General features: G+C 43.0%; 2 protein-coding genes across 2 annotated transcripts in view; one reads left to right on the forward strand and one right to left on the reverse strand.

Moving 5' to 3' along the window:
- LOC309396515 (IgGFc-binding protein-like) overlaps positions 1–8,728 on the reverse strand; it is a gene marked incomplete at its 5' end in the record, with an annotated part of 39,304 nt that extends 30,576 nt beyond the window's left edge. Inside the window, 3 exons of the mRNA XM_081961674.1 lie at positions 233–834; positions 3,613–4,183; positions 8,402–8,728. Of these exons, the coding sequence (XP_081817800.1) occupies positions 233–834; positions 3,613–4,183; positions 8,402–8,728 (1,500 nt within the window). The remainder of the gene's footprint in view (positions 1–232; positions 835–3,612; positions 4,184–8,401) is intronic.
- A 4,771-nt stretch (positions 8,729–13,499) lies between these two features.
- LOC309396516 (IgGFc-binding protein-like) overlaps positions 13,500–23,323 on the forward strand; it is a gene marked incomplete at both ends in the record, with an annotated part of 52,382 nt that continues 42,558 nt past the window's right edge. The window contains one exon of the mRNA XM_081961675.1: positions 13,500–13,530. Coding sequence (XP_081817801.1) covers positions 13,500–13,530 — 31 coding nt within the window. The remainder of the gene's footprint in view (positions 13,531–23,323) is intronic.

Raw genomic sequence — 23,323 nt, forward strand, 5'->3', positions numbered from 1 at the left:
CCCTAGAGTCGTGAACGACTAGCACATATGTAGGAGGGAAACCTTTATCTTACCTATGTATGCACTTATTTCCTATATCTTTATCTATTTCTTTTTTCCTTTTTCCATTTATCTTTCTTTTCTGCCCTTTCTCATTTCTCCATTTATATTTTTCCTAATTTATATTTTTTTCCACTGTCCAGTTTAATAAAATTATATACGTACATACATACATACATCAGATTCAACTCACCGTAATTCTGCCCAGATACGCCCAGCTGACAGTGATCTCCAGGTTGTAGATTTCAATCTTGACCACCCTTTTAGGGGTCCCAGACCAGCCCCCCTGATGAGAATTCTGGACCAAAATCTGGAAATCAACCAACCCTGGCTTCTTTTGACTCAGCCCAGCAAATCTGTAGAGACAGGTGCCCTGGAAGTTAACGCTGTGACCATCGAAGCCGTGATAATGGGAGTGGCCGATGGCAGAACAGGTCCCATAGCTGATAGCATAGCACTTCTGGATGCCATCCTTCACCTGGCATTGCTCCCTCTGGCTGCACTTGGTGTCCTGGCATTTCACCTTCTTGGTCTGTGGGTCGCAGGCGCAGCGTTTTGTGCATGTGTTGTCTCCCCAGAACTCCTCACTGGGAGCCAAGAGGCGGCCCTCGAAGAGGCAGCCACAGGCAGCTCGCGGGATGCACTTCCCAGCATCCATCACAAAACCATCCTTACACTGGCAAGACTCCACACATTGCGAAGAAGAACAGTGGGGTGGGAGAGCTTCGTTGCTGCAAGTGGCAGGACAGACCGATCCACAGATGTTATAGACGCTGTTCTCGGGGCAGGGTAAAGCTATAGAAAAGAAGGAGAGGGGAAATGGTGAAACGGTGACCGTTTACAAAGAGGACTCAGTGCAAATAGAAATAGCATACATGTTATTTCCATAGCAAGGAAGATAAAGCGGGAATCGTTATCTTGATTACTTTATTTAAAGAGGAACATGTGTTCTCATTTGGGCATCACTTCTGGAATGTGTGCTTGTGAAGACAAAAAAGAATGAAACGTTGATCTTGGTTGTGTTGATTAGAAAGATTTGGTGTTACAAAAATGGCTAGTTATATATTGACGTGTAAAAGCAAAAAAGTTGAGACTGGGTTGTGTTTATCTTGTACTGTGCTAGGAAGAGTTTATTTCGTTTTCTCTTCCCCCTTGTATTTCCACACCCCCTTTTCCCCATTCCCTTTCCCCGCTCTTAATTTCTTATTTTCTTTTCTCTTTTTTTTTTGTATTGTATATTTTATATAATAAAATATTTTTTTTAAAAAAAAAGATTTAAAAAGTTAATAAAAAAACCATTTGGAAGACCAAAAAGAAAACCAAGAAAAGAAGGAGAGAAATAATTGTAAAAATCCATTTTTACAATTGTTGTTAGTTGCAAAGTTGTGTCCAACCCCAGGGACAATGTTCCTCCAGGCCTTCCTGTCAGAGGGGGGTTGCTCCCGGTTTGGCCTGGATCGGGTGAACCGGTAGTAGCGGTGGCAGGAGGCTCTGCCTAACCCGTAGAAGCATTGTGTGTGTGCATGAGCAAACTGATAGTAAAAAAAAATAGAAACCAACCACTGCTTCCTGTCCTCTACCATCCCCTGGAGTCCATTGAAGCTCACGCCTTCTGCTTCAATGACTCCATCCAGGCACCTCATTCTCTGTCGTCCCCTTCTTCTTTTGCCCTCCATCTTTCCCAGCATGAGGCTCCTCTCCAGGGAGTTAATTCTCCGTTTTTATTAATACATTATTTCTTTGACATGATTACATTTTTGGAGTACCCGCATGTCAAAAAGCTTTAATTTAACTAGATTCTCTAGGAGAGGAGTCCCCAACCCCAAGGCTATGTTCCAAGGCCAAGCAGTGGCCCATTTGGAACTGGGCTACCGAAATGGTGGTGAACATGCGTTTGTGCACTGCTCATGCTCATAACCATTCCCCCTCTCTCTGGTCCACAAAGCTGGAAAGGTTGGAGATCACAACTCTAGGACCTAACTTTTCTGAGCTGTAAGCAGGCTTCGAATTTTAAGCGTGTCCCTTGTGTGCTTTCATAAAGTAACTAACGGGGAGTCTGCCCATTCCCCAGATCAAATCTTCTTAGCAGAGTAATATTTTCCCTGGCTCTTGTTTCCCATAAGCTTTACTGCAAAATCAAAGGGTAAGTTTAAAAAGAAGTGTGGCGTACATTAAAGAATTCACATGCTACGCTAGATCGCTGCTGGTGTTCTCCGCGTGGCAGTGATGGATGGGTGCTGAGTTCAAAAGATAAAAATCAGGCAAAAGGGCAATCTCTCTCTTTCCCCCTCCCCCTAAACCTCAAAGGGATGGGAGTCATTGACCATGAATGTTCCATTATTCCTCATTTCTCATACCTACTGATAAATTTGCCTCCGGTGAATTTGGATAGCCTTTTCAAAAAGGTATGGAAATGGATGAGCTGGTATGGGGAGAAATTAATTGAAGTTGGCCTGCAGTAAGCCATCCCACAAGAGGGAGAAAGGCTGGGTGTGTTAAGTCACTGTGAATAAGTTTTACTATTATATTTATCTGTAAGACAAAGTTTCAGGTCTGTTTTTCTCAACCAGGGCTCCTGTCAGGTATTGTAGACATGGCATAAAGAATCAGGACCAAATGACAAATTCCAGTTAAGCTGATTTATTGCTCGTATCTATACTCAAGAATCTAGTCAACTAAGGGGTCAGCACAAAATTGGTGCTAAATAAGAGTTCATGGGATTTATGAGGGTTTGGACATGCACCGCTTGAGAGAACGTAATGATTGCAGGCTGATTCTTTTCTTGACTCCGCCCCAGGCCTTATACTACAACTACAATTCCCATCAATCCAGAGGTGGTATTCTGCCTGTTCACCCTAGTTTGAGTGAACCGGTAGTGGCGGCGCCGGGAGGCTCCACCCACATGCCCAGACATCATCACAGATGTTCTGCGCATGTGCAGAAGGTTTTGCGCATGCACAAAAGTGCCATGCGCGAGTGCTCCCAATTCCGAACCAGTGGCGAAGAGTAGAGCATTTCATACCTGCATCAATCCATGATTTAGACCAGGGGTGTCAAACTCAAGGCCGGATTCGGCCTACATGGTCCTCAGATCTGGCCCATGGGGCCACCCTGGAAACAGTGAAGGACGGGCCTGTGGTGCCTCTGCCAGAAAAAAACGGAGCTTGGGGGAGCAATGTGCAGCGTGCTTGACCTCTGTTTTCACTGGCAGAGGGTTGCAGGAGGCCGTCACAGCCGAAAATGGGGCTCATTTTCACTGGCAGAGCACTCAACCACCACAGGTGCCCCTGACATGAATGATGTCAAGCTAGCCATGCCCCCTCTGGCCACACACACCCCAACCCTCTGAGGTGAAATACAACCCTGATGCGGCCCTCAATGAAATTGAGTTTGACACTCCTGATCCAGAGTAAGATTCAGCAATATGGCTACTTTATGAGCTGTGAACTTCAGCTCCCAGAATTCCTGAGCCAGCCATGCTCTGGGAGTTGAAGCCCACAGGTTGTAAAGTTCTCCTATCTGTCCAACCCAGATCTAGAGGAAAGCTACCATAAGCAAGGAATTTCTACTCACGGCATCCAACGAGGCTCCTCCAGTCTAACACAACTCCACCTTCTTGCTGGCAGGCGTCCGCATAGCTCTTCAGCGCTTGGCACAACGCCTCTCTATGACCTTCATAGACAAAGAGGTCATAGGCACAATTTTCCACAAAGATGTCGGGCTCAACCAACGAATGGCACCTGCTGAACGGGCCTCCTTTTTTACTGATCCAGCCACAAAAGGTTTCACCTCTGTACGGAATGAGGTTGTTTTCGGGGACCTTCTTACATTTTCCATGGCAGTCACTCCAGCACAAGGGGTCTCCATCCTCCACTTTCCAACTCTGTCCAAATTCCACAGGGCCCGGAGCTAAGGATCCAGTGGAGGTCCTGAAGTCATCCTCAGGTTTTCCATTATAGTCCCCACACAGACCACAGACGTTCTCAAAGAAACTGCTGGAGATGTTCACTGCAAAGTTGCTGTTCCAGTCGTAGGACACCCTCAGCAAAAAGTCCGTCTCAATGGTGGCAAAGGTCCCGCTTTGGAAGAGCCACAATTTGTCTTTGATCAGGGAGACGGGCAGCCGGAAGCGCTGGTTGTTCACCTGGTGGAATAAATGTATTAAGGAGACATCATAAACATACTTTGAATATGGATACATTCTTGTATGGATGCAACTCAAAGGATGAACCATTGTTGAAAGAAAGAACACCCACACTTAGAAAACTATTCACCTATGCAATATGCATAAGAAATTCCTTCCTTCCTTCCTTCCTTCCTTCCTTCCTTCCTTCCATCCTCCCTCCTTTCATTTTCCTTCCTTGCTTCCTTGCTTCCGTTCCTTCCTTCCCCCTCCTTCCTTCCCCCTCCTTCTTTCCGCCTCCTTCCTTCCTTTTCCCTCCCTCCCTCCTTCCTTCCTTCCTTCCTTCCTTCTTTTCCCCTCCTTCCTTCCTTCCATCCTCCCTCCTTTCCTTTTCCTACCTTGCTTCCTTGCTTCTGTTCCCTTCCTTCCTTCCCCCTCCTTCCTTCCCCCTCCTTCTTTCCCCCTCCTTCCTTCCTTTTCCCTCCCTCCCTCCCTCCCTCCCTCCCTCCTTCCTTCCTTCCTTCCTTCCTTCTTTCTTTTCCCCTCCTTCCATCCTCCCTCCTTTCCTTTTCCTTCCTTGCTTCCTTTCCCTTCCTTCCTTCCCCCTCCTTCCTTCCTTTTCCCTCCCCCTTCCTTCCTTCTTTCATTCTTTCCCCCTCCTTCCTTCCATCCTTCCTCCTTCCTTCCTTTTCCCCTCCTTCCTTCTTTCTTTCCTTCCTTCCCTGACTTTATTATTTTCATAAATAACTCAAAGTGGCAAACACGTCTGATACTCCTTCCTCCTACTGTTTTCCCCACAACATCCCTGTGAGGTGAGTTAGGCTGAAAGCTTTCGTGCCTAAGGCAGGATTAGAACTCACACTCTCCTGGTGAAATAATAAAGTCACCTACCCAGCTCTCATGCCAAAGAGAGGACTAGAGCCATGCACGAATGCTCAGAAAGAGAAGCATGTTCAATTCACACAGTACTTTGCCATCCCAGAATGCAGATGAGAAAAGGGCGATTTTGATCTCTTTGGATTTTTCTTTTTTAAAGGCTCCAATTCTTACCCACAGAAAACACCTTAGGGATGAATGTTCTAATCAAGACTTCATTTCGAGCGGTTAATTTTCTACATGCAGGTACTTTTGGAAAAAGCGATTCTTTCAGTCATGTCATTTCATCCCTCCCGGCAGAATTTCATACAGAAAAGAAATTATAGGAAAAAAATAGAGCTCTTTAATGCTGTATCATATTAGCTGTCCTTCTGTGATCAACCATAGTTTCAAAACTTAGATGCTTCTTCTAATTAGAAATTCTAAGAATTCTACTTGGGTTCTTTGGTAAGGAATTCTATGCTCCACTTGTGAGATTTCATCCCTATCACTCTTATAATATGAAAGGCATTGGGGTTTGGCTAGTCTAAAGAAAAGAATAATTAGGGGTGACATAACAGCAGTATTCCAATATTTGAGGGCCTGTCACAAAGAAGAGGAGGTCAAATTATTCTCCAAAGAAGAGGACAGAGGGCAGGACAAGAAACAATGGTTGGAAATTAATCAAAGAGAGAAGCAACCTGGAATTAAGGAGAAACTTCCTAACAGTGAGGACAATTAACCAGTGGAATAATTTGCCTTCAGAAATCATGAGCACTCCACCACTGGAGGTTTTTAAGAAAAGATTAGACAGTCACTTATCTGAATTGATATAGCTCCTTCTACTCAGAGGGCTGGACTAGAAGACCTCCAAGGTCCCTTCCAGTGCTATGCTATGCTATGCTATGCTATGTTATGCTACGCTACGCTACTCTACTCTACTCTACTCTACTCTACTCTACTCTACTCTACTCTACTCTATTGCAAATTGAATGATCACATTATATTCTTCTTCTTCTTCTCGTGCCATATCTGTCATCGGACATTGGCGATCATGTTGGCAATCCAATTTTTATCAACAGCCGCACAAAAAAGTGCTGCTGAGTTTTGTCCAAACCAGTCCCTTAGGTTTTGAAGCCATGATGTTCTTCTTCTGCCTGGACCTCATTTGCCTTCAATCTTTCCCTGGGGGATTAAGTGAAGGATGCCGCATTTTTCTGGGTGTCGCATCACACGTCCAAAATACTCTAACTTTTGCTTTTTAATGATTCTGATGATTTCCCTTGGCTTTCCCAGGCAGCTTATCCCCTCCTCATCTTTTACTTTGTCAGCCCATCTCATACGTAACAGCCCTCTGTAAATCCACATACATCATATTGGGCGAAAATATTAACCAAGAGTCGGTAACATTTGAAACATTATGTACAGTATTTACATGCCCCACCCAGTTCCCATGTTTGGGAGTGAATGGAATCATGTGCCTACATTATCTATAATATTGTATTATAATCAACTTTATTTTAGGATCTAAAACATTTGCTCAAGAGAAGAAAAAAATCTTGGTGGAGGTGCCAAAATCAAGAATGGGTGGAGTCTTGGGAAACACTAGGTACTTCCTTGAAAAATTAGACTTGACTTTGGTATGAATCGGCCTCTTGGAAAAAGGTTGAATATTCAAAGTTAAATGTAGTAGAAACACAGGTAGAACTCATCTTACGACGACAACTGAGCCCAACATTTCAGTTGTTAAGTGAGACAGAAGTGAATTTCGCCCCCCTTTTTGCCACAGTTGTTAAGTGAATCACTGCAGTTGTTAAGCCAGTAACATGGTTGTTAAGTGAATATGGCTTCCCCATTGACTTTGCTTGTCAGATGGACGCCAAAGGAGATCACACAATTTTTATAAAGTAGGAGCTAGTTGATAAGGGTCTGAATTTTGATCAGGTGACCATGGAGATGCTACAACAGTTTTAAGTGTGATAAAGATCCTAAGTTGTGTTTTTTTTCCCAGCGCTGTTGTCACTTTTCACAATCACTAAATGAACTCTTGTGTTGTAAGTCCATTTGTTTTTAAATGCTGCCTTCGGGATTGTGGTCAAAGTTGTTTAAAGACCAATGAACAGCCACGCTGCAATCCTGATGACCATGACATCATCAGAGGACATCTGAACAACAACTCCAACACTAATTTACACCACACAGATGGCCCTCAAAACCAAGGACTATGACTCAGCCACTACAGCCAGCAAATCACACAACCTGAAATCAGACCAGGACTCAGAAAGGTACTTAAAGGCCAGAGCTCCCCCAGACAAGCACAATCCAAAGGGCACTGAACAGGTCTCCTCAGGTGGGGACGAAGCGTTTGCAACCAAATCGCCAAGCTCGGAGCGCAAACCAACAACGTAACTACCAACCTGACCTACTCATATTCAAAGATATTACAGCGATATTAATTCCTTGACTAGCTGATAACCCGACGTTGCCTGGCTGTGTATTTATCCTAATTCTGTACTAGACAGGAAAAGGAATAAATTATATCTATAGTGTCGCGTGACACTACCACCACTCCTCCCCCCCATGCATGTACATAGGATCCCCCACCCCCACCCCCGTATCCGATTTTGGGCCTAGTACGCTTCCCTGCAGCCTCTTGGGAGCATGCATAGCAGAGACCTGAAAATCAGCTGGCCGACAGAAGGCATGCGCATATGAGCAGTGGAGCTGAGCTGGGCTTTGTGTGCCACCTCCGTGACAGGACACTCACACACATACACACTGAGGGGTGTTTGGAGTGTCTTAACCCCACAGTATTTTTCTGCAGAGAGTAAGTCATCTGTGTACCAAGTTTGGTTGAAATTGCTCCAGGCGTTCCAGAGTTATGCTGGAACACACACACAAATACACAGAGCCACCGATAGATAGATAGATAGATAGATAGATAGATAGATAGATAGATAGATAGATAGATAGATAGATAGATAGATAGATAGATAGATAATAGATAGATAGATAGATAGATAATAGATAGTTAGATAGATAGATAATAGATAGATAGATAGATAGATAGATAGATAGATAGATAGATAGATAGATAGATAGATAGATGATAGATAGATAGATGATAGATAGATAGATAGATAGATGATAGATAGATAGATAGATAGATAGATAGATAGAGATGATAGATGATAGATAGATGATAGATAGATGATAGATAGATAGATAGATAGATAGATAGATAGATAGATGATAGATAGATAGATAGATAGATAGATAGATAGATAGATAGATAGATAGATAGATAGATAACACAGAAGGCCTTACAGTATGATCTGGACACTTGCATGTCCAATGAAGAGGAAGAAATGTCGTCGTTCTTACCCGCACAAATCCATGTTCCTTCCTGGCTACCGCTATGTTGTATCCGTAGACCTGCACTGTCACCAATCCAACATAGGACACACGCTTCACACCCCGATTCTCATTTTTGATGGTGACATGGAAGGCCGGGAGAGTTGTGTCTGGTCCACAGGTCTTGGCAATGGTGTAGGTGCAGGTGCCCATGAAGTCATATTTCCGCATGTCAAACGTCCGGTAATGGGGGTCACCCCGAGCCAAGCAAGTGGCAGAAGATTGAGGCACGCACACCTTCCGGCCATTTTGCGTTTTGTAAGTCTCCTTCTTCCGGCACTGTATGGGAGGACTCATAGGAACAGGCTGAGCTTCTGGGTAACAAAAGGCAGCATGTTTCTTAATGGCATAGATCCAGGCTACCTGATGAACCGTATTGGCCTGCTAAGCCTATCCCATCGTACTCGGAACCAGAGGTGGCATTCAGCAGGTTCTGACCAGTTCTGGAGAACCGGTAGAGGAAGTTTTGAGTAGTTCGAAGAACCAGTAAATACCACATCTGGCTGGCCCTGCCCCCATCTATTCTCTGCCTCCTGAGTCCCAGCAGATAGGGAGGGAATGGCGATTTCACAGTATCCTTCCCCTGCCACGCCCACCAAGCCATGCCACGCCCACCAAGCCATGCCTATAGAACCGGTAGTAACATTTTTTGAATCCCACTATTTCTCGGGATGGCAGAGAGAGTCTAGTATGGATCCTGTTGGTCAAAGAAGTCCAATTGTCGACACCCAGAAGAGCCTTCTCTACTGCAGCACCCGCCCTTTGGGACATCGTGCCCTCCAGGATAAGATCCACCCCCAACCTCTTGTCATTCCATAAGAGCTAAAGACTGAGCTCTACAGGTTGGCCAAGGAATCCCATAGAGGAGCTCAACTCCGAAGGTGGCTCCTAGATTGATAGCAGACACCACCTGCCCCCTCCATTCTCTGCTTCCCACTCGTCCATCTTTATTTTTTACTAATCATATTGATTTTTTTTTGTTTTCTTTTTCTTTGATTTATTTTTCCTTGGTTACTTTATTGTTCTACTAGCTGATAACCCAGAGTTGCATGGGTATTTATTTATCCTAATCTATACATTTGTCCTCAAAAATAATCCCACACCAAACGTAATTTCTAATGCCCCCCCCCCCCTTAGCAGATGGTGCCCCCTTGTGGTGTACTGTGAAGTTGTTACCATGGCAACTCCACTGCACTGTTCAGTAGAAGCAATTATACGGCAGTACGGTAGAAGCCATTTTAAGGCACAGCAGGCTGTATCTTAACAGAACACACACCCCGAGGGGTGTTAGGGGTGTCTTACCCCCACCGTATTTGTTTCCAGAGCGTAAGTCTTCTGTGTATATATATGCTTTGTTTAACTTCCTTTTTATTTTTTTTATTTTTTAATGGTTGTGAGCCACCTAGAGTAGCGCCATGGTGAGACGGGTGGCAAATAAATTTCAACATCATCACCATCGTAACCATCATCCATCCTGCGATGATATCTGTAACACCATCAAACATCCAGACCTATAGAGTTCCCCGTACTCACCCTTTTGGCAGACTCCTACTGCTCCGTAGCTCCTCCTGTCACCAATGCCCACACTTAGCAGGCTAAAGGGGCTGTCTGGATGGTCTAGGGAATGGATACATTCTTCCTTTCCAAGTCTGTACTCACTCCATGAATATTCTGTTCCCGCAATCTCTTTCCAAGAGACACCTCCCAAGACGTCCCCATCCAGGGTGAGCCCACCAGCAACTGCTGTCTTAGCAACGATGAGAGCATAATTCTCAAAGCCCACCTGACTCTCAAAAGAGTAGGATGTGCAGTAGCTGAGAACATCAGGGATGGTCAGAAAGAAGGGGCGAAAGGAGTGACCCAAATGGGTACCGCCAGGGCAGAAAAAGAAGACCTGGATGCCAACGTTGGCTGTGATGTAGATGGGGCTCGATTGTGTGACTTTCAGCTGAAGCAGCTGTCCAGACTCAAGGTCATAACTTTTATGGGTGCTACCAGAGACATAGGTGACTGTGGTCTTTTGGGAGGTTGTTACGTACGCAATATCATACTGACTTTGGAAGGAAAGAGGAAGGATAAAGAAGGAACGGCCCCAGCTTTGCACCGGTAGCAACTGCTCTACCACATGGCTACATTCGGTGCCCATTCGGGCACAGCTGTGCCCACTCAACACTGCTACCGGGTGTGTTGCTCTGACAAGTGTGCCAGAGAGATCGTGGTGGCTCTGAAGCTGGATGGCTTCGTAGGGTCGAAGGGTAACATACAGTTTGCTGCCTGCAGGATAAATGCGGCGTTGGAATCTCACCGATCCCTTGAGGTGGATCTCTACGGCAGTGCTCTCATGCCACGCAATGACAGAGAACTCTTTGTATGTTTTGAAGAGGTCTCCCAAAGGTGTGAGAACATAATACACCATTCCTAGACTCTGGATAGGATAGACAACTGTGGTGTCAGATGAAGTTCCCTTTGAGCTCAAAGCCACCACAGAGATATCTTGACTGGCCCTCACCAAGACAGTGTGACAGGATTTAATGTTGCCAACCATCTCGACAAAAGAAGGGATCTTCACTATCACGGTCTGTCCTGGGGAAAGAGAGAACTCTTTCTGGAAGGTGGCTTTATAGACCAAGACATTGACTGTAGTGAGGGGGACATCACCCGAGATAATAAGCTGAAGTTCAGTCCCTGGATAGTTTAACTGGTAATTTTGCATGAAGTTAGTGATGAACTCCTTGCCGATAGGTGCTACAGCATGGAGACCTACAAGGAAGGAAAAATACAAGAAAAATGAGGGCCAGGGAGGAAAACAAAGCAGTACATCTGAAGGTTTGCATAACCTGAAATGTCTTTTCATTGAATGGGCTCATACAACATGCTTAACCATATCAGGTAAAAATCTAGTTCCTCCTTTTATACAAGAGCTAAGTTTGCTTAACGTTAACCATTGTTGCTTCAGGGAGGAGCAGATTTTGTTGTGTGAACCCATTCCATTTAGTTTGTCGATGGTTCAGTCAAGGTATCATGCAAACCTCCAACATGAGGTAATTCAGTAATCTGGTTGACTTTAGTCTCTGAATGCAGATTTTGCAAAATCTTAGAGAATGACAAAATGGTCTAGGGTAGAGGTGTCCAATTTTGGCAACTTTAAGACTTGTGGACTTCAACTCCCAGAATTCCCCAACTAGCATGTGGGCTTCAACTCCCAGAATTCCTCAGCCAGCATGGGGACTACAACTCCTAGAATTCCTCAGCCAACATTGGACTTCAACTCCCAGAATTCTATGCTGGCTGGAGAATTCTGGGAATCAAAGTCCACAAATCTTAAATTTGCCAAGGTTGGATGCCACTGGCTTACTGTAAACCTCTCAATATCTGGAGTGTAAATTAGTCCCATCACTCCCAAAGCTGTCACAGATTTATAATATTATGAAAGAAAGGAGAAAATATTAAATACACAAGGAACAATTGCAGCAATTGCATTTAACTCAAATTTAATCAAGCGAGTTTTTGTCCTGTTTTCATCCATTTCATCAGCCAAGACGTGTATACTGTTCTGAAATGCAGTTCCAGGGATGCTATTTGACATCCTCAGTCAAAACAGATTTGACATTCCTGACTTAAGATTGGTGTTTTCAAGCTGTTACATGGCCAGTAGTTTCAAAACGGCAAAAATAGTCTTCAGACTGCTGTTTTAACTGGTTCGTAACTCAGTGGTGGGATTCATTTTTTTTTCTACTAGCGGTACTGTGGGAGTGGCTTTGTGAGCGTGGTGTGGCTTTGTGAGCGTGGTGTGGCTTTGTGAGCGTGGTGTGGCTTTGTGGGCATGGCAGAGGAAGGATACTGCAAAATCCCATTCCCTCCCCACCCCTCTAACCTGCTTTCCAGCTCCATTCTCCTGTTCAGGGCAACAAAAGAAGATCAGCTGGGAGGCAGCAGGGGCGTGGCCAGCCTATTTGCCGGCTCTCCGAACTACTCAAAATTTCCGCTACCGCTTCTCCAGAACCTGTCAGAACTGGCTGAATACCACCTCCGCCTTAACTCATGGGTTAAGAACAACAACAACAACAAATTGATATGTCACCGACTCTGGGCAGCTTACACATTTTGTAAATGTTGTCATGTCTCATCTTTTAGCCTCTTCTTATAACTGACACGTTTGGGATGAGCAGCCTGGGGGATTTGGTGTGCAAAAAGGACACATATCTATTTGTAAATCTCACTAAACTAAGTAATTCTGGGGAAGGAGTACCGGTAATCATTTCTGTTCGACGGTGATCTTTTCACAAGAAACATGACAGAGGAAGCCGTTTAAGGTGTGTTTTCTATCAGCTCAAGGAAATTGGATACGGAATAATATGTCTAAACTACTGAAAGACAGATTTCTGTAGAATGTCTAAAGTAAAATTCCTGAGTGGTTTTACAGAGGAATTAATTACTAAGAGGATTTGATGGGCTTCTCTCTACCAGATGCATTTGTGCTGAGGCCAAGCAGCCATCTGTTTCGGGTGCTTTAATTCTAATTTTTTTTGCACAAAGCTGTGTTGACTGGTTGACCCCTACTCTTTATTTCTCCAACTTGACATAATTATGAGCATTCCACAATTAGAACAATTAAAACAGATTATCTCCTTAAAATATTTAGCAAACATGCCGAGGAGAAGGTTCACCTGTGACTGTTTTCAATGCATAATAATTTATCTATAGATTAAAGACTTTCACAGAATTTCTGGTTTCTGAGAGTTCATATATCTTCAAAGCATATCAATCAGGATAGTTTAATGTCTTGGCAGACTTATGCACTTACTGCAACTCAAATCCCAGAGCTCTTTTCTTTCCTGACTCTGTGATGTGAATCTGCTCTGGAGTTTTATCTAAATTAAATTTGCAATTTATTCAGCTGATTCATGAATCCAGGTGTGTGTGTGTGTGTGTGTGTGTGTGTGTGTGTGTGTGTGTGTGTAGACTTTTGTTTTGAGGTTATTTCCTGCTCACCTGTGAGCAAGGCCAGTCCTATGGCTAGTGACAGCAGCCTCCATCTCCCCATGGCTATGAAAAAAGAGAATGGAAAATGATAATTAAGGACAAGGAAATGCGTGAAGGTAAACATTCAAGGGACACAGCGGCTCAGTGGCTAAGACACTGAGCTTGTCGATCAGAACGGTCGGCAGTTCGGCGTTTGCAATCCCTAACGCCACGTAACGGAGTGAGCTCCCGTTGCTTGTCCCAGCTTCTGCTAACCTAGCAATTCGAAAGCACGTAAAAATGCAAGTAGAAAAATAGGAACCACTTTTGGTGGGAAAGTAACAGCGTTCTGTGCACCTTGGGCGTTTAGTCATGCCGGCCACATGACCACGGAGACGTCTTCGGACAGCGCTGGCTCTTCGGCTTTGAAACGGAGATGAGCACCGCCCCCTAGAGTTCAGAACAACTAGCACATATGTGTGAGGGGAATCTTTACTTTACTTACTTTATTCTTATCCCACCTTTATATATTTTTAAATACTCAAATGTGGCGAACATACCTAATACTTTTCTCTCCTCGTATTTTCCCCCAGAGCAACAATCCTATGAGGTGGTTTGAGCTGAAAGAGAATGACTAGTCCCAAGTCACCCAGGAGGCAGAAGTATTTGGCATGTTCAGCTCCTTGAGCTATTTATAAAAATAACAAAAGGGGGATTAAAACAACAGCAAACAAATCTAGACCTCAGAAAGAAAAAAAGAAAACCATTTGTACTACAATGCCCATAAACAGGAACGGCCCACCTCTCCGTGCCTGTTATTCTGAAATCCTGAAATTGTAAAAAGGCATGATAAATTTAGAAGCCGTAAGAAACAGGGATACAAAGCAATGTAAAATCAATATGATATTCAAGAAGCGATTTGAAAAATTGCCTTTTCTCTCTCTCCTTCACACACACACATACGGGCACACGCTACACTGCTGGTTGATTTTTGCAGCTTTACCGAATATATTTTCTTGCAAATAAATCCCATTCAATTCAATGGGATGTATTTCTGATTCGAGTTAGCAAAAACCCGATTTGGGGTTTTGGACCTTAAATCGCCAATTCTTTTTCTGCTGCTCTGAATCACTTGATATGTGTTTTTTTTTTAGGGTGAGATGGGGGTTTGCAGGGGGAAAAGCAACTTTGGTTTTTCTCATTTATTTTGATGAAAAGATTGATTAAATGAAGCAACCCATTTTAACATGAGTGGAACGGCTTCAAAAAACGCTCATTATTGTTTCACACCAGCTGTGGCTAATTTAAAAAATATTTCTTCTTTCTATTAGGGTGGCAACATTTTCTTCCATTCATTGGTTCATGGAGCTGCTCCAAAATCAATCAAAACCATTTTCCTCCATGCACAACTCAAAATGCTTTAAAAAAAAAAAGCCTGCCATGATAAGAGCATTCAATTATCTTTTTTTTTTTAAGGATGTTTCCTCTTTTTATTCAAATTCACTATTTTATTCAGAGGCAAATTGCTCAAGCTGTAATTGATTAAAGTGCATGTTAACATTTGAGGGGATTATATCTATTTAGGGACTCAGATTTACATCTGGTGCCAGAAATCTTTGGATGAAGCCCTTAGAGATCTCACAAACATGCCTCTCAAATGGTCATTTGTAAGTTGACAGCATAAGCAATTATGATATTAGTAATAATTGTGAGAGGGATCTTGGAGTCCTAGCAGACAATCACTTAAATATGAGCCCAGAGTGTACTGCAGTTGCCAAAAAAGCCAACATGACTTCAGCAACATAGTGGCCAACACCTGGAATTCTCTACCTGACTCCGTTGTTACATTATCTAACCCCCACAGCTTCAACCTTAAACTGTCTATCATGAACCTCACCCCATTCCTAAGAGGTCCGTAAAAGGGGGCGTGCATAAGCCATCGTGCCTACCATCCCTGTCCTACTGTCCCCATTTACTTGTACTGATTCCTTCTTCATGCCCGTGTTTATACTTACACCTCTTATCTAGTACATGTTCGACAAATTAAAAAAATGAAAAAGCCAACACAGTCCTAGGCTGCATGAACAGAGGGATAGAAAACCTTTCAGAATGGCTTCTGATTATTGTCAGATTTCCAGGGAATTTATCTGCTACAGAGTTTCCCCCCAGCTTGGTACCTGCAATCTATCATGAGATAGAAATCTCATCCATTAGGGGAATTTTGGAAGAGGTGCTCCCAGAAGAAGAGCCTGTATTACATAATCTTCAGGAGATAACAGAATGACAGAGTTGGAAGGGACCTTGGAGGTCTTCTAGTCCAACCCCCTGCTCGAGCAGGGGACCCTATCCCCATGATGGCGAACCTCTTGCACGCGTGCCACAGGTGGCAGGCAGATCCCTCTCTGCAGGCACGCCAGCGGCCACCCCAGTCCAGCTCCAACACGCACAACTTTGGGTCTCTGCCACTCATGCGCGAGGCATGGGGTGCATGTGCTGGAGGCACTCGCATTGCATTTTGGGGCCTTGCGTGCCCCCCCTGCCCCATTTTGGGCCTGGAAGGACTCCTGCACCAACCTGGAAGCCAAAAATGGGCAAGGGAGCTCAGGGAGTCATGTGTGCATGCATGGGGGGAGGTGGGGCATGAGGGTGTGTGTCACACTGCATTGACAAAAAGGTTAGCCATCACTGCCCTATACCATTCCAGAGAAGCGGCTGTCGAGTCTTTTCTTTTCTTTTCTTTTTAATAATAATTTTTATTGTTTTTCTCTTTTCATCATATATTACAATCGTTATATCAACAGTTTGTACATTGTTACATCGTCTTAGCTATACATGTTTCTCTCTCTTTACCATATATTATAGTCATTATGTCATCTTATCTATACATTTTTATGATATTTTACATATTTACCTACTTTTACATACAGTTCTATGTTTATTTATGTATATTGTTTTCGGCTTAATTATTTTTCTTATTTTCCAACCATTCATACCAATTATTCCAAATTTCGTAGTATTCTGATTCTTCTTCGTCCTTTAATTTTAGAGTTAATTTGTCCATCTCTGCACAATCCAAGGTTTTTTTAATCACTCATTCGTCCGGCGGTGTATTATTTTGCTTCCAGCATTGGGCAAAAGCTATTCTAGCTGTGGTGTCCAGTCTTTTCTTAAAAGTGTTGGAGCTCCCACAACTTCTGAAGGCAAGCAATCCCGCGGATGAATTTTTTTCTAACCGTCAGGAAATTCCCTCCTTCCGAAGTCGGTAAAATGAGGACCCAAATTGTTGGGGGCAATAGGCTGACTCTATAAACTGCTTAGAAGGGGCTGTAAAGCACTGCAAAGCGGTATATAAGTCCGAGCGCTATTGCTATTTAGGCAATACCTGCAATGACACCACCTTCCCATATTTATTTCACAAAATGTTAGAGTACCCCACTTACCTGTGGATGAGAGCCTCTATCCCAGTGCCACCTTGGCAGGCTTGATATCTAGGTGGGAATCTAGAACTCATTCATATATAGGAGTGACGAGTTGAGTCATTATTGTTTCTGGGAGGAGGGAGGCTACCAGTGGGTTTTGGGTCAATAAAAGCTCAGCCCTCCTCAACAGGAAAGGGTTTGGATTGTTTAAAATGGCATTTAATTTACCTCATCAGGGTGTAGCCCAAGTATTGAGTTTGGGATGCAAGCTAAGTTTTCTATAGTCTTCCCACCCCCCCAGTAGAATTAAAGCAATTTGAGCATTCTCTCTCTCTCTTTTTTTTTTTAATCTCCAGACTACATCATCTTATTTGGTGGAATTTCCCATGCTCTTTCATAAATTGTGTTCTCTGATATGTTTACAGAAAGTTAACCTTTTTGGAAAATTTCCCTGCGGAGGTCTTTGACGGTGTAATTGGATAGATGTTTTTAATTGATGTAACTCTGAGATCAAGGAAGTACAGTCCCACATAAGAAGTTATAGGACTGGAGTTGACACTGGTGGTGGGATTCAAAATTGTTCACCAGTTCTCTGGGCGTGGCATGGTGTGGGGGGCATGGCATGGCTCAGTGGGCGTGTCTCAGCGGGCGTGGCAGCAGAAGGATACTGTAAAATCCCCATTTCCTCCCGATCAGCTGGGACTCTGGAGGCAGAGAATAGATGGAGTGGGGGGGGGCAGTCAGAGGTGGTATTTACCGGTTCTCCGAACTACTCAAAATTTCCGCTACCACTTCTCCAGAACCTCTGAAAAACACCCAAGATGGACAGATAATATAATTTCTTACCTGGTGTGTAAATTTCCATTCAAAACTCTTTTTGGATTGCCTTAATCTTTAAATTTTAAAATTTCAAAAATCGACATCATATGAATTATTCAATTAGCATTCTGGAACATATTTATTTTATTTGTTTTTTTTTAAAAAATTCTAAATGCAATTCCTTCACATTGCAGTTGGATTCCAAACACGACGTTTATTTTTTCAGTTTTCCGTAATTTGAGCTGCCTCTTGCACCAGAAAATTCAGAGAAGTGTGACTTCACAGTTTGCATGACAACCTGCTCTTTGTTTTAAGCAGCTTCAAGCCCACTTACTCGGAAGAAAGTTTTTCTGAAGAAAGTGGAATCTTACACTTTTGGAAATACATTGCTATGTTCTGGTGGCCTAGAGGTGGAGCGCTCACCTCACAATCAGGAGGCTGCGAGTTCAGTCCTAGAAAAGCAGCAGATATTTCTCTCTCTGGACGCAATGAGAAAATACCTGCTGTGATCTCTGCATAGGCATCAGGAAGGGCCTCCAGCCAGTAAATGCTCAGCTCCAATTGCACCTCGATGCAAAGGATTACAGCAGGGGTGTCAAACTCAATTTCATTGAGGACTGCATCAGGGCTGTGGTTGACCTCAGGGGACTGGGTGGGTGTGGCCAGCTTGACACCACTCCCCAAAGTGCTGGCATGTTTCCTTTTGGCACTGGATAGACCGGGCTGAAGCCATGCTGGCTTGATGTTTTCTCTTTGCACCTGGTAGACCAGGCCGAAGCAACACGGGTAGACCAGGCTAAAGTCATGCAGGCCGGCTCCTTACATTTTCCAGGATGGGGCCACAGGCTGGATCTGACCACATCGCAGGCTGCTTCTGGCCCATGGGCCTTCTGTTTGACACCCCTGGATTACGGGGTCATTAAAAGGAGAAAAAAAAGGTTCCTAAGGTCTTCTTGAGTCTTATCTCCCAAACACCAGAGAAGTTGAGTTTGACATACCCTTTAATGGAAAATTATTTTAGGAAAAATTGGGCCATTTGGGTTTCTACAGTCTAATGCATAGTTTTCAACTAAGCATTTATCTCATAACATAATTTAGGATGGGAGTATTTCCAGAGCAGTTTCAGAACCTTTATCATTTCCCTCTACTTTAGCCCTTAGGCCATTTTCTGCTCCAAGTATTTCCAGCATCTTTTTTCTTTTTATTTAGCCTTTCTCAGAACTTTACATTTAAATGTTTGCCGATCCATCATATCAATATTTGTTTCCCTCTTTCACAGGGCATTAAATAGGAAGGTATTTTCACCGTCATGGCTCTTTAATCTGCTATTGACTGAAACTGTGTACAGAGAAGGAATTAAGGTGTCATGAAGCTCCTCTGAATTCAACCATGACACGTCACAAATACTGTTTTGATAACTTCCTGAATTGGATGCCTTTGGTTATATACCACTTTATAAACCTGGGCTGCAAAATTGCTAATAAAAGCAATATCAGATGATAAAGAAAATAATAAGAACACTTTGTCAACTTACAATGATGATGGGTTCTATTTCAGACCAGCTGGGCACATCTTCTTACATTACATTGTGTTTCAAAGATAAGGCAGTCAGTTATATCCATGGGTGTTGCAAAAGGCATAGAAAACCCACAGTAGGATTACCCTATTATTTTGAGTATAAGACTCATCTCCCCCTCAATATACTCCAGAGCATCTTATACTCCGGAAAATACGGTAGTTCAGAGAAGTATCCAGCAGCCTCATTCATTCATGCATCCATGCATCCATCCATTCCTCTCTGCTTTTATTATTATTATTTTTATTTGTATTTTTTTCTTTCTGTGTTTTTTCTTTTTTTTTCTTTTTAAAAGACTGCTTTCAGTCTTGTTTTAATTAAATAAAAAACACACACAAAAGCATTCTTCATTACATCTTCCAGAAAGCATGTCAATTGGTTACAAATAAATTTCGTGCGTTACTACAATCATTCTTTTATACTTCATTCATATTGAGTTGTACATTTTAAATCCAAAAATCTTTATACCATCAATATACCATCATTCTCATTTAACTATATTTGTTTAAACATGCTTTTGTCTAGACTCATTTATATTTATATTATAATAAATCTAGGCAAAAATTTATTACTAGAATTTATAAGTACCCAGGAGAGATTACATCTTTATAACAAAATCTAAACAAAAAAAATATTAATAAAATTAATAAATCTTTTCCCCAGGTCTCTGCTTTTAAAGAGCTCAAGATGACTCACAAGAAGCCATCTTTATTTTATCCCTTCAACATCAACCTGGTGAAAAAGATTAAGCTGAAAGAAAGAAACTGGCCCCATATCACCAGTGTGTGTTTTATGATCAGTGGGTTTTTGAACTCTAAGGGTTTCACTTTACCACGATTCAATAGTCTAACCATGATACCACACAGAAGCACACTTGCCTCCATAAAACTGAAGGTGTTGAAGAGCAATGGTGACACAGTAGTTAGAATAAGTATTGCAGACTAACTCTGCCCACAGCCAGAAATTCGATCTTGACCGACTCAAGGTTGACTCAGCCTTCCATCCTTCCAAGATCTGTCCAAAAAGGACTCAGATATACTCGGGCAATATACTGATTCTGTAAATGGCTCAGAGAAATTATAAAGCAGTATGAAGTGCTATTGCTACCGTGAAGTCTAACAGACAATGGGAATTACACAGGCTGCATTCACACATAATATTGTCCCCAAATGTTACCACATATTTTGTACCAGTTAGTTTAAGCTTCCTGAATGGGCATGTATGAAACTCACATGTCACTCAGAGGTCATTTGTTGATTATCATCCAATTAGCCCTCTTCCTTCCTCCCTCCCTCCCTCCCTCCCTCCCTTCCTTCCATCCCTCCCTCCCTTCCTCCCGCCCTCCTATCAATCCATTCATTCTTTACATACTGCTGTAATCTGTATAGGCTCTTGATAGTACCATACAAACATAACTAATCCCCTAGTCCAGCAATCTGTTTTCACCATGACCAACCAATGGCATATAGAAGCCAACACATCTCCTAGTAGATGGCCTTCAGAAGCAGACACACCTCCATTAAGGCTAAGAGCCATGGATCTCCATGAATTCCATAAACTGGTTGAATCCCTGTTTGAAGCCAGCCAAGCTGGTAGCCTGCACAACATTCACTCACTCACTCACTCATTCACTCACTCACTCATTCATTCATTTAATTTTTTTATCCACCCATCTCCTCTACAAGAGGACTCTGGGTCACATACAAGGTGATTCTCCTACAAGGTGATTCTGGAGCTTTCATAGGAGTTAATTCCAAAGTTGAATTGCACATCATGGATCAGGAGCTGCCACAAAGAAGAAGGAGTCAAGCTGTTCTCCAAAGCACCTGAGGGCAGAATAAGAAGCAATGGGTGGAAGCTAATCAAGCAACTTAGAACTAAGGAGAAATTTCCTGACAGTTTGAACAATTAATCAGTGGAACAACTTGCCTCCAGAAGTTGTAAAGGCTCCAACACTGGAGTTTTTTAAGAAGATGTTGGATAACCATTTGTCAGAAGTGGTGTAGGGTTTCCTGCCTAAGCAGGGGGTTGGACTAGAAGACCTCTAAGGTCCCTTCCGACTCTGTTACTCTATATTTTCTGTATTTTCTATGTCATGTCCAGATACTTTGAGGATTCAGTTTTATTTTATCGGCTGAGCTCTGGTTCTACTATTTGGGGAAGGGGAAATAACTTTCCCTTCTCATGTTATCCACACCATGCATCATTTTCTACCCCTCAATCATGTCCCCTCTCCTTCACTTCCTTTCTAAACTAAATAGGCCCAGATATTGCAGCCTTTCCTCATTCAAAAACTGTTCCAGCCCCTTCAACATCTTAGTTTACATTCTGTGTCATTTTGCATTCTGCAGTTTACAAATCTTAGCACAGTCAATTTATAGAGAACCATTTTCCGATTAGAGATCTCATTCCTCCTTCAATTTAAATTATGTACAAAAAAAACCCAGATAAATATTTATAAGAATGGATGATACCAAGTCTCAAGCAGCCTCACCTCTAACATCGGCATTTTTCAAATTCAAATGCCATCAGATGTGGGGAAAGAGAGCAGTTAAAAATCAGATTTAACATATGTTGAAATTTAATCCTTCCATCTCAGTTTGCATCAATAGAAATCCAGCATGGATCTATTGATTTAGAAAGAACCAACGTGGGTTTATGATGTCATGAAATATTTGCCACAATAGTTATTGTTGCTCCTTGATTCAATGCTGAACAGTGCCTGAGGAGAATCTAAATAATATTCTCAAATAGTAAATTCTATGAAGAGAATTTCTTAATAAAGCAGTGATACAAATATTTCCAGTCCCATCATCTCCCTACGCCTCATTAAACTATGACAAATTACACTTGCCCATGATTTATGGCTGTTTCCTTGATTACCAGTAGAAAGCCATCATAGATAGCACAGAGTCAGGCAGAGATGTTAACAGAGCAAATGTGATCTTTCAGTTGTCCTAGAGCAGGGGTGTCAAACTTGATTTTATTGAGGGCCGAATCAGGGTTGTGTTTGACCTCGGGGGGCCAGTGTTGGCATGGCCAGCTCAACAGCACTCATATTGGGGGTGCCTGTGGTGGCCCGAGCACTCTGCCAGAGAAAATGTGGTCCTGAGCTCCGTTTTCAGCTGCAACGGCCTCCTGCAATCCTCTGCCAGTGAAAATGGAGCTCGCAAGGGCAGCCTATGGCCCTCCTGAGCTCCATTTTCTCTGGCAGAGGCACTGAGGGCTGGTCCTTCACTGTTTCCAGGGTGGCCCCATGGGCCAGATCTAAGCACCCCATGGGCTGGATGTAGCCCCCGGGCCTTGAGTTTGACACCCCTGTCCTAGAGTGCTCCACCTGGGCCACTTGAAGATGTGTGGACTTCAACCCCCAGAATTCCCAAAACTCCTATGCTGGCTGGGGAAATAAATGAAGGGAGACTAGTATAGATCTATTTCAAGCCATTTAGCTGTCGTCAGCTAGCCATACCCTTACTTGAACTTGGGCTGTTTTTACAAGTTAGGCAATTATATTAACCTCTAAGCCACAAGTCCTCCTTCCTTATCAGCTGAGCCAGGAAATGATTAAGTGTTATTTTTTTCTTTTGTCAAAGCACCTGCTACACCCAAACATGGGAGGGAGCATACTACTTCCCTTTTGCCTTTCAGCCCCATTACAGGAGCCTTCCATGTAACATGTAGAAACAGCCCAAGTTCAAATCCCAGTAAGGGTATGGCTAGCTGATGAGACTAAATAGCTTGAAATAGATCTATACTAGTCTCATTTATTTATCAGCAAAAATGCAACATTTTATTTGTGTGTGTGTGTGTGTGTGTGTGTGTGTGTGTGTATGTTTGCATAGATTTTCATGGGCGTAGGTATGCTGATCTTGTTATATTCGGGTCTTTTCCCATGTAAGATTGAGATTGTCTTGGCAACGTTTCAGCGAGGTCCCACTCTCCATCTTCAGGCTGGGTTTTGGGCTTAAAGTGTGATCGGAGCTGCCGTCTTTCTATAAATCTTGGTGGGTGTGTGTGTGTGTGTGTGTGTGTGTGTAGTGCTGGCTTTGTTTCAGTAAATAAAATGATTGGTTGTGTGGTTGTATCATGATTGGTAGATTGGTGCTGATTGGTGCT

This window comes from Natrix helvetica, assembly GCF_964273705.1.
Source record: "Natrix helvetica genome assembly, chromosome: 9".
In the NCBI taxonomy this organism is placed as follows: domain Eukaryota; kingdom Metazoa; phylum Chordata; class Lepidosauria; order Squamata; family Natricidae; genus Natrix; species Natrix helvetica.